Below are 12,394 nucleotides of genomic sequence, written 5' to 3'. Positions count from 1 at the left end.
AGCAGCCCAAGCTAAATTAGACCTGCCAGAGGCTCTGTTCTATTGGGGTTTACAGATAATAGTTCCTAATAGTCATGAAGAATTGGAAACAGCGCATTTTTAAAGACCGAAAATAAAGTAAAGGTTTATATTTTACCATTGGTAATTTGATGTGAATTCTTCTGCTCTTTAGGTCATAGAGTTTGACGATGGATCAGGGTCTGTTCTTCGAATACAGCCCCTCCGGGTTCACAGGGATGAAGCAATATACGAGTGTACAGCAACCAACAGTGTGGGGGAAATCAACAGCAACGCCAAACTGACTGTTCTAGAAGGTATGAGATGGCAGCCATCAATCAGTTTACAGTATTCTACATAAAGCTGTCATCCCTTTATTGTTCAACGGATTCAAATAGACCCCATTAAATACTGTGAATTTAATGGGGTCTATTGGGGATTTCCATAATTTTTTATGCAAATACTGGGTATATGTTAACGCGTGACATCAAAAGTGATGGAAACTTCAACGGGTACATGAATAAAACCTCTATTATTTGCAATGATATCAGTGGCACTTTGCAAAATATGTCTTTACATGGTTTATGGATGGACGAGCAAGTGAAAAACAATGCAGAGAAAAGCCTCTACTAACACTGTGAATTTCAGACAGATCTCTTCACTTTGTCATGAACTTTATACTCGGTGGCCAAGCAATACATTTGTCATTGCTCCACTTTCTAAAGACCAGCAACACAAGGTTATCTGTGTCTTACATATTTAGCATAGTCTTTAGTGAAGGTTCAGGGCATGGTAGGTCTCTGTAATCGTTCTTCACTAGTCCAGGACGGCGGCGTCCTTGTGCTCTCGGGCTCTGCCATGTGTGACAAATCACTGCTTCTTTCTGTGATCACTAGAGGGATTATATCCTCGCTGCTCACATTGATCCCACAGCTTGCTTCCGGCCCCCTCAAAACCCTGCTCACATATCATCCCCTTATACTGGAGATAATAACAATAACCTTTTAAATCCCAAAGTAATCTCAAACTTTAAGAGATCCTCATGTATCTTAGTAATGGTATGACCATGAAGGAACTTTCAGAAACTAAAGTCCCGATTCATTCTTGCATTCACACCTATTTTTTTGCCCAGTTTTTGGTGTTTTGCACCTTTTTTTTGGCGCCATATTCATCTTTCCATTTCTGCCTTTTTTTAGCCTAATGTTTGTTTTCCTCTGAGTTGTGTTTTTTTTTTTGCCTCTACGGGTTTTCACCTGAATCATCATTTGCGACTTTTCAAATAGTTGCAAACTTTGTCAAAAGTGTACTCCACTCCTTCTCCTAGAACGATTTTATGAAATTAAAGACCTTTTTTTTTTTTAAAACCAGGGATTCAAGCTTCAGGAGGCTAATTTGCATATTCCAGGTGCCTTCTGGGAGAAGCGAAGTCTCCCTAAGCTAGAAGATCGTTGGGTACAGCCGGGACCAGCTGCTTCGAAAGCATCACCAAACCAGGGATTCAAGCTTCAGGAGGCTAATTTGCATATTCCAGGTGCCTTCTGGGAGAAGCGAAGTCTCCCTAAGCTAGAAGATCGTTGGGTACAGCCGGGACCAGCTGCTTCGAAAGCATCACCAAACCAGGGATTCAAGCTTCAGGAGGCTAATTTGCATATTCCAGGTGCCTTCTGGGAGAAGCGAAGTCTCCCTAAGCTAGAAGATCGTTGGGTACAGCCGGGACCAGCTGCTTCGAAAGCATCACCAAACCAGGGATTCAAGCTTCAGGAGGCTAATTTGCATATTCCAGGTGCCTTCTGGGAGAAGCGAAGTCTCCCTAAGCTAGAAGATCGTTGGGTACAGCCGGGACCAGCTGCTTCGAAAGCATCACCAAACCAGGGATTCAAGCTTCAGGAGGCTAATTTGCATATTCCAGGTGCCTTCTGGGAGAAGCGAAGTCTCCCTAAGCTAGAAGATCGTTGGGTACAGCCGGGACCAGCTGCTTCGAAAGCATCACCAAACCAGGGATTCAAGCTTCAGGAGGCTAATTTGCATATTCCAGGTGCCTTCTGGGAGAAGCGAAGTCTCCCTAAGCTAGAAGATCGTTGGGTACAGCCGGGACCAGCTGCTTCGAAAGCATCACCAAACCAGGGATTCAAGCTTCAGGAGGCTAATTTGCATATTCCAGGTGCCTTCTGGGAGAAGCGAAGTCTCCCTAAGCTAGAAGATCGTTGGGTACAGCCGGGACCAGCTGCTTCGAAAGCATCACCAAACCAGGGATTCAAGCTTCAGGAGGCTAATTTGCATATTCCAGGTGCCTTCTGGGAGAAGCGAAGTCTCCCTAAGCTAGAAGATCGTTGGGTACAGCCGGGACCAGCTGCTTCGAAAGCATCACCAAACCAGGGATTCAAGCTTCAGGAGGCTAATTTGCATATTCCAGGTGCCTTCTGGGAGAAGCGAAGTCTCCCTAAGCTAGAAGATCGTTGGGTACAGCCGGGACCAGCTGCTTCGAAAGCATCACCAAACCAGGGATTCAAGCTTCAGGAGGCTAATTTGCATATTCCAGGTGCCTTCTGGGAGAAGCGAAGTCTCCCTAAGCTAGAAGATCGTTGGGTACAGCCGGGACCAGCTGCTTCGAAAGCATCACCAAACCGCGCGCCTTACGGCGCGCAAATTTTTGCCTGTAGGACATTATTGCAAGAGAGCTTGGCTGAGTAGATTACACAAGAAGGAAAACACACAGCAAGTCAGCAGGATCTAGGAGCAACATGGCAGATGTGACAACCTACATGGTGAGCTGCAGCATGTGCTACATGTTCACAGATCGACCAGAAGAAGAATCCAATTTCACCTGTCAGAAGTGTAGACTAGTGGCCCTTTTAGAAGAAAAGGTGCGGGGTCTGGAAGAAAGAATAGCAACTTTGAAACTCATCAAAGAGAATGAAGACTTTCTAGACAGAACAGAAGCATCTCTACTGGTCACAGAAGGTGAAAAAAGTGTCAGAGAACCTCCAAAAGCAGATGAGTGTAAGCATGTGACCAAAAGAAGCAAGAAGACCATGGAGAAATCACCAACCACACAACTGAAGAACCGATATCAAATGTTTGTAGAGGATGAAGATGGCACACCTAAGAATGAAGCAATACCAGCAAGCAAAAAAGAAAAGGGCACACAGCAACAAGTGACAGCAAAAAGTACAGCCAAGAAGCAACGAAGAGTGGTGGTGGTGGGAGACTCACTACTGTGAGGCACAGAAGCAACCATCTGCAGACCGGACATAACTGCAAGAGAAGTATGCTGCCTTCCAGGTGCGATGATCAAGGATGTGACCGATAGGATACCAAAGCTCTTCAGCTCCAAGGACGTCCACCCATTTCTTCTGATACATGTTGGCACCAATGACACGGCAAGGAAGGACCTACCGACAATCTGCAAGGACTTTGAAGAGTTGGGGAAGAAAGTAAAGGAACTGGATGCACAGGTAGTTTTTTCTTCTATCCTTCCAGTAGACGGGCATGGCACCAGGAGATGGAACAGGATCCTTGATGCAAACAACTGGCTAAGACGATGGTGCAGACAACAAGGATTTGGATTCCTGGACCACGGTGTGAATTACTGGTATGATGGACTCCTCGCCAGAGACGGACTACACCTCAACAAACCTGGGAAACACACATTCGCCAGAAGACTCGCTACACTCATCAGGAGGGCGTTAAACTAGAAGAAGAGGGGACGGGAAGAAAAACATTAGACTCGAACAAAGACGACCCAGGAAAACATATTCAGAAGGGAGGTAAGAACATTTCTAAAACAATCCACAGTGAGGAGATTGGAACAAAACAAAATCCTCTAAACTGCATGCTCGCAAACGCCAGAAGCCTGACAAACAAGATGGAAGAACTAGAAGCAGAAATATCTACAGGTAACTTTGACATAGTGGGAATAACCGAGACATGGTTAGATGAAAGCTATGACTGGGCAGTTAACTTACAGGGTTACAGTCTGTTTAGAAAGGATCGTAAAAATCGTAGAGGAGGAGGGGTTTGTCTCTATGTAAAGTCTTGTCTAAAGTCCACTTTAAGGGAGGATATTAGCGAAGGGAATGAGGATGTCGAGTCCATATGGGTTGAAATTCATGGAGGGAAAAATGGTAACAAAATTCTCATTGGGGTCTGTTACAAACCCCCAAATATAACAGAAAGCATGGAAAGTCTACTTCTAAAGCAGATAGATGAAGCTGCAACCCATAATGAGGTCCTGGTTATGGGGGACTTTAACTACCCGGATATTAACTGGGAAACAGAAACCTGTGAAACCCATAAAGGCAACAGGTTTCTGCTAATAACCAAGAAAAATTATCTTTCACAATTGGTGCAGAATCCAACCAGAGGAGCAGCACTTTTAGACCTAATACTATCTAATAGACCTGACAGAATAACAAATCTGCAGGTGGTTGGGCATTTAGGAAATAGCGACCACAATATTGTGCAGTTTCACCTGTCTTTCACTAGGGGGACTTGTCAGGGAGTCACAAAAACATTGAACTTTAGGAAGGCAAAGTTTGACCAGCTTAGAGATGCCCTTAATCTGGTAGACTGGGACAATATCCTCAGAAATGAGAATACAGATAATAAATGGGAAATGTTTAAGAACATCCTAAATAGGCAGTGTAAGCGGTTTATACCTTGTGGGAATAAAAGGACTAGAAATAGGAAAAACCCAATGTGGCTAAACAAAGAAGTAAGACAGGCAATTAACAGTAAAAAGAAAGCATTTGCACTACTAAAGCAGGATGGCACCATTGAAGCTCTAAAAAACTATAGGGAGAAAAATACTTTATCTAAAAAACTAATTAAAGCTGCCAAAAAGGAAACAGAGAAGCACATTGCTAAGGAGAGTAAAACTAATCCCAAACTGTTCTTCAACTATATCAATAGTAAAAGAATAAAAACTGAAAATGTAGGCCCCTTAAAAAATAGTGAGGAAAGAATGGTTGTAGATGACGAGGAAAAAGCTAACATATTAAACACCTTCTTCTCCACGGTATTCACGGTGGAAAATGAAATGCTAGGTGAAATCCCAAGAAACAATGAAAACCCTATATTAAGGGTCACCAATCTAACCCAAGAAGAGGTGCGAAACCGGCTAAATAAGATTAAAATAGATAAATCTCCGGGTCCGGATGGCATACACCCACGAGTACTAAGAGAACTAAGTAATGTAATAGATAAACCATTATTTCTTATTTTTAGTGACTCTATAGCGACAGGGTCTGTTCCGCAGGACTGGCGCATAGCAAATGTGGTGCCAATATTCAAAAAGGGCTCTAAAAGTGAACCTGGAAATTATAGGCCAGTAAGTCTAACCTCTATTGTTGGTAAAATATTTGAAGGGTTTCTGAGGGATGTTATTCTGGATTATCTCAATGAGAATAACTGTTTAACTCCATATCAGCATGGGTTTATGAGAAATCGCTCCTGTCAAACCAATCTAATCAGTTTTTATGAAGAGGTAAGCTATAGGCTGGACCACGGTGAGTCATTGGACGTGGTATATCTCGATTTTTCCAAAGCGTTTGATACCGTGCCGCACAAGAGGTTGGTACACAAAATGAGAATGCTTGGTCTGGGAGAAAATGTGTGTAAATGGGTTAGTAACTGGCTTAGTGATAGAAAGCAGAGGGTGGTTATAAATGGTATAGTCTCTAACTGGGTCGCTGTGACCAGTGGGGTACCGCAGGGGTCAGTATTGGGACCTGTTCTCTTCAACATATTCATTAATGATCTGGTAGAAGGTTTACACAGTAAAATATCGATATTTGCAGATGATACAAAACTATGTAAAGCAGTTAATACAAGAGAAGATAGTATTCTGCTACAGATGGATCTGGATAAGTTGGAAACTTGGGCTGAAAGGTGGCAGATGAGGTTTAACAATGATAAATGTAAGGTTATACACATGGGAAGAGGGAATCAATATCACCATTACACACTGAACGGGAAACCACTGGGTAAATCTGACAGGGAGAAGGACTTGGGGATCCTAGTTAATGATAAACTTACCTGGAGCAGCCAGTGCCAGGCAGCAGCTCCAAAGGCAAACAGGATCATGGGGTGCATTAAAAGAGGTCTGGATACACATGATGAGAGCATTATACTGCCTCTGTACAAATCCCTAGTTAGACCGCACATTGAGTACTGTGTCCAGTTTTGGGCACCGGTGCTCAGGAAGGATATAATGGAACTAGAGAGAGTACAAAGGAGGGCAACAAAATTAATAAAGGGGATGGGAGAACTACAATACCCAGATAGATTAGCGAAATTAGGATTATTTAGTCTAGAAAAAAGACGACTGAGGGGCGATCTAATAACCATGTATAAGTATATAAGGGGACAATACAAATATCTCGCTGAGGATCTGTTTATACCAAGGAAGGTGACGGGCACAAGGGGGCATTCTTTGCGTCTGGAGGAGAGAAGGTTTTTCCACCAACACAGAAGAGGATTCTTTACTGTTAGGGCAGTGAGAATCTGGAATTGCTTGCCTGAGGAGGTGGTGATGGCGAACTCAGTCGAGGGGTTCAAGAGAGGCCTGGATGTCTTCCTGGAGCAGAACAATATTGTATCATACAATTATTAGGTTCTGTAGAAGGACGTAGATCTGGGTATTTATTATGATGGAATATAGGCTGAACTGGATGGACAAATGTCTTTTTTCGGCCTTACTAACTATGTTACTATGTTACTATGTTACTATGTTTTCTCAGAGTTCATAAAGTAATTGCGACGTTTTGAAGAATTTGGAGAATAAAACAAAGAGTATCGTGGCACGTGTCTTTCGCATGAAACACTTTTTAAATTCTTCCATAGATAATTGCCCAAGCGAGTTCCTGTAATCTAACTTGTTTTAAGGCGCCCATACACATTAGAATAACATCAGCTAACGTTGATTGGCGCGGCCAACAGTTTAATGACATGAGGACCACTTGGCCCACCAGTCCCCCTCCGTCATCCCCGATAGATGATTGTCAGAGGAGATATGGATCAGCACAAACAATTTTGGACAGCCGATCCTGCTGGAAGACTCACAGGAGCTCTCCGCAGTGTTTGAGGGAGTTGGTAGACAGCTAGCTAATGTGTATGGGGGGCTTAATTCTTGTCACTTTCTCCTCTACGGCTGCTACGGGAAGTGGAATCTTGTGTGCATATTTTTCAGTAATTGAAAATTACTTCTTTCGTTGAAAGAAGGAAAGCGAGAAAGGGAGGAGAGTCCATTGAAACACCTCTGTTCCTTTCTTCTTTCTTTTTACCTGGGCTTCTGATAAGCTGAATTATGCAGGAGTCATTTTGAGCATGTTCTGTCTTTTTCAGTTATGACCTGAAGCAGTAAAGTAACAGACTCGGTTTGCTTGTCTGCCAGCGGGAGGGCATCATAAATGGCTAAAAGAAGGTTTTTGTATTGTGGGTAGAGCAAAGTAAATATCTTATTGAGCATCTTGGAAGAAGTAAACAACAAGTTTAGGCATGATATGCCGTGCATGTTAGCGAAGGGCCGAACCTGTAGATGCAGAGTCTCATGAGGGAAAATAACTCCCTCCTGGAGGCCTGAGCTGGAATTAATCTCATACCAAGACATCTGCCCTCTATATTCAGCATATGTCAGGGTATCAGCAGATCTGTGCATCCTTCAGATGAGCGCCAAGAAGCCTCTGGATCTGCAAATTACTTCTAGAAAAGCCTATAAACTGACCATTTAGCAATCAATTTCACCACAAAAGGAACTAACATTAGTAATACTGAAGGCTGCATGGTAAATGCATTTTATAAAATGTTTCAGTAAGTTTAGTATAGCTAATATATTACTGCTTTTACATACTAGAATATAACTACTATAATACTGCTCCTATGTACAAGAATACAACTCCTATAATACTGCTCCTATGTACAGGGTGGACCATTTATATGGATACACCTGGGTGGGCCACTTATAAAGTTGGATCCAAAATGACCGCCATGGTCACCACCCATCTTGAAAAGTTTTCCCCCTCCCATATACTAATGTACCACACACAGGAAGTTGATATCACCAACCATTCCCATTTTATTTAGGTGTATCCATATACATGGCCCACCCTGTACAACAATATAGCTACTATAATACTGCTCATATGTACAAGAATATAACTACTATAATACTGCTCCTATGTACAAGAATATAACTACTATAAAACTGCTCCCTATGTAGAAGAATATAACTACTATAATACTGATCTCTATGTAGAAGAATATAACTACTATAATACTGATCCCTATGTAGAAGAATATAACTACTATAACACTGCTCCTATGTACAAGAATATAACTACTATAATACTGCTCCTATGTACAAGAATATAGCTACTATAATACTGCTCCTATGTACAAGAATATAGCTACTATAATACTGCTCCTATGTACAAGAATATAACTACTATAATACTGCTCCTATGTACAAGAATATAACTACTATAATACTGCCCCTATGTACAAGAATATAACTACTATAATACTGCCCCATATGTACAAGAATATAACTACTATAATTCTGCTCCTATGTACAAGGATATAACTACTATAATACTGCTCCTATGTACAAGAATATAACTACTATAATACTGCCTCCTATGTACAAGAATATAACTACTATAATACTGCCCCTATGTACAAGAATATAACTACTATAATACTGCTCCTATGTACACGAATATAACTACTATAATACTGCTCCTATGTACAAGAATATAACTACTATAATACTGCTCCTATGTACAAGAATATAACTACTATAATACTGCCCCTATGTACAAGAATATAACTACTATAATACTGCCCCATATGTACAAGAATATAACTACTATAATTCTGCTCCTATGTACAAGGATATAACTACTATAATACTGCCCCTATGTACAAGAATATAACTACTATAATACTGCCCCTATGTACAAGAATATAACTACTATAATACTGCTCCCATGTACAAGAATATAACTACTATAAAACTGCTCCTATGTACAAGAATATAACTACTATAATACTGCCCCTATGTACAAGAATATAACTACTATAATTCTGCCCACTGTGCCCAGAATTACAACTGCTATAATGCCTCCTATGCAGTGGAATGCAACGTTAATGATGCTGCTTCCTGTGGACAGAAATACATGGTACTTTTCGTATCAGCTTACTATCGCTAAGCCATCTCTAAACAACATTATCTACCATGAAAATTAGAGAGAAAAGCAGTAACAATCAGGGGGTCTTGGTTACAGCGTGTCCCTGGGCTTTTTTGATGCATTAGCTGGTTCCTCCATTGTGAGAAAGCCGCAGTTAATTCCTGGTTTGTTTTTATTCTTATATATTTCCGCCATTAGATTCTCTTCCCGTTTTACAGAGCCTGAGTAAGAACCGTAGCCTGCGCGCACCACATCGCACATTGTTCTGCCCATTGTTTGTGCCTTATACATTATTAATCATAATAATTGTAAATAAGATAAAGTGGATACACGTTTTCCATTCCGTAGCTACGAGGCATTGGAAATTGTGTTGGTTATAATGCATAGAGCCTATTTTCAAGAGGAACAATGCTTCAAACGTTCCAGCGAGTTTTACTTTAACAAATCCCATATTTGCCTACAAGGGAGAGAGAGAAAAATAATAATAATAATAATAGTAATAATTTCTCTCTGAAACTTTCCAATTTAATCACAAATTGCCCTCGTGGAATGCACTCATTACTTTGTCAGAAAACTCATTCCTGGCTCTGATTGACTCTGTCAGTAAATAGGAAGAACAGTTCCAAATATCATGTAGTCATTAATAAGCCTTGTTTGCATAGTTCTGTCTTGTAGGGGCTCATCTGATCAGATCGTATGTGTGGGTCATCCCTGCCTCGTTTTGGGACCTTTGTTTGGAAGGGTACTGTAGCTTTCCTATCGGATACACTGTTAGTCGTGTACGTACTGCTTATCGGCATCGCTGTGTTTTCTGCCATGTATTCATATTTCTGGACTCAGGGCTGCCTGGTCTTGGCAGCAGTCTGTCAAACTTTGGAAAGACAATCAAATGAGCAGCAACCTCTTGGTTTGTGGTTGTGTGTCAATCATACAATATCTTCACGTCGTCTGTATGTTGCGTAAATGTCACCTGCCATTTATATTCATAGCCCATGGTTACTGACACTCACCCAGCGTCATACAAGAAGACGGCTCCTGCCCTTTAAGATGTGCGAAGGGGCAAGTGCGATCTGAATAGACACCTATGAAGAGTCTGATCTTGATGATTGTTAAAGGGCATCTTCCACAATAGATTGGCATCAAATCAAACTGTTTTTGAACCACAATGTAGATTGTGAAAGGCATATTTTTGCCATGTATTCATGGCATGATGTAGGGGTTGAGACCCTGATTCTAGCGATAGGTCACATGCTATCATTTTGAAATCAGTGGTTTTCATCAGCATTCATCTAGTGTGAATGGCCATCTTATATGTGCTTCAAGTGGATGGTCAGTGGGTAATTCCAGGCTGCAGCCCTCCTGTATGATTGTTATCGTAAGGAAGATCTTCAGCTATGGCACATTGGAGCCTCCATACACATTAGATCATTCAGCTGGCAACTATCTCGCCCAAGTGTCCCATAGACAGGAGTTCTCAATGCGCTTCTCTATTCTTTATGATGGAGAGAAACACTGCCAGACATCCCTGGCAGCAGCTTATTGCTAGAGAACTAAAGGATCAAAAATCGGACATACCGGATCCTTAATAAGTCACAGGGTTCATCTGACGGATCCTTGAGTCCTGTGCTTGATTTTCCTCAGCGTTGATCACTTGCATTTGATAGTTATATGCTCCTTGCTATACTTGATCTCTGCTCTCCAGCAATGATTTTGTATTTGCAGCTGCTAATCTGAACGAATGAGCAGAGATTCGATGTGAAGTATGGGAGTATTAGTATTATAGAGCAGCCAATGGCTCCTGTCAGACAGGACGTGGGTCTTAGACCACCACAGGCTTCAGTAGACCGTGCAGCTGGGCTGGAGTCACAGACCACAGGTGTAAATTGCCATAATAAACCTGTGCTTATGTTGTGTCCAGGCGAAGGCAAGATAATGTGCAAATTACTAAAAAAAATAAGTTCTGTTCATTGAACTGCTGGTTAATCTTTGTCTGTTGCTGCGTCATTTCTCCCTCACAGAAGCACAGCAGCAAATAAGGGTTTACATGTCTTAGCTCTTTACTAGAAGATGCTTCATTTAATATAGGATAGTAGCTGGCACTAATAAAGGAGGCGCTGGCTGCAGGACGGGTCCCTGCGGGATTCTGCTGCTTCACTCTGATAAATGGTTCTCATTACTTATGACTCTTTGCTTTCTTAGGGTATGTGCACACGTCCGGATTTTTAGCGCTTTTTTTTGCGGAATTTCGCTATAAAAACGCTATAAATCCGGTAAAAAAAAACGCTAACATTATGCATCCTATCTTTTAGAATGCATTCCGCATTTTTTGTGCATATGATAGCGTTTTTTTCCGCAAAAAAAACGCATTCCGCAAAAAGAACGGACATGCTCATTCTTTTTGCGGATTCCATAGCAAAAATGACATTCAGGGGGAAAAAAAACCACAAAAAATCCGCAAAAATTCCGCGCAAACAACGCGCAAATTCCGCGAGAAATCCGCGAGAAAAAAAAACGCGAATTTCTGGCAGAATTCTCAGGATTTTGTCAGGAAAAAATCCGGACGTGTGCACATACCCTTAATCTTAAATAATGCTATATCCGCGCACAACATTTTTTTTGTCCATTGTGGCCTGCGTCTCGCTGTTTTTTTCCCCACCTCCGTGGAAGAGGCAATGTCAAAATGCTTTGCCGACTCCATAAATATTGCATCCTCTTACTCCCCTTGATCTACATCCTGAATGTCTTCCTGAAAGAAACAGATCTGTCAATGATAAACGTCTGACAGATACAAATGATGGTTGCAGGGAGGCTTGCCTGCAATGTGTCCTTGCTCCGAGCCCTGTTCCTGCACAGTGTGTGCTACCTGCCTCCCAGGCTACGAGCTCCGCGATGGGGAGGGCCGGGGACACCGAACCAGGACGTGCGACCGCTTCCTACCGCCACCGAGAAAAATAGGGGGACAGAGACTGATTATAGAATCCAAGGGCAACAATTCATGGAAAAGATCTGAATTAGAGGAGGCCAATGGGGAGAAGAGATGCGTTTGTCCGTTATCAGGCGGCTGCTCCAGAGTCTTACTCAACATCGCTGCACATTTTAGCCATGTATGGAATTGTGCACTTTCATACACTGAAACAATTTGTTACATCCCTTGTAATACCGGAGTTACATTGTGTCCACACTTCCTCCACAATCTTAAAATGATCTAT

General features: G+C 41.8%; 1 protein-coding gene across 14 annotated transcripts in view; it reads left to right on the top strand.

Annotated features, from left to right (window-relative positions):
* The window catches only part of PTPRF (protein tyrosine phosphatase receptor type F), a 1,072,658-nt gene that overhangs the window by 910,066 nt on the left and 150,198 nt on the right, over window positions 1-12,394 (top strand). For all 14 annotated transcript variants that reach the window (XM_069738054.1, XM_069738062.1, XM_069738067.1 and 11 more), the window contains one exon: window positions 173-314. In XM_069738054.1, coding sequence (XP_069594155.1) covers window positions 173-314 — 142 coding nt within the window. The remainder of the gene's footprint in view (window positions 1-172; window positions 315-12,394) is intronic.

This window comes from Ranitomeya imitator, chromosome 8 (genome assembly GCF_032444005.1).
Source record: "Ranitomeya imitator isolate aRanImi1 chromosome 8, aRanImi1.pri, whole genome shotgun sequence".
NCBI lineage: Eukaryota > Metazoa > Chordata > Amphibia > Anura > Dendrobatidae > Ranitomeya > Ranitomeya imitator.
The sequence above is the reverse complement of the archived record's forward strand: the minus strand, read 5'-3'. Positions and strand labels throughout refer to the sequence as shown.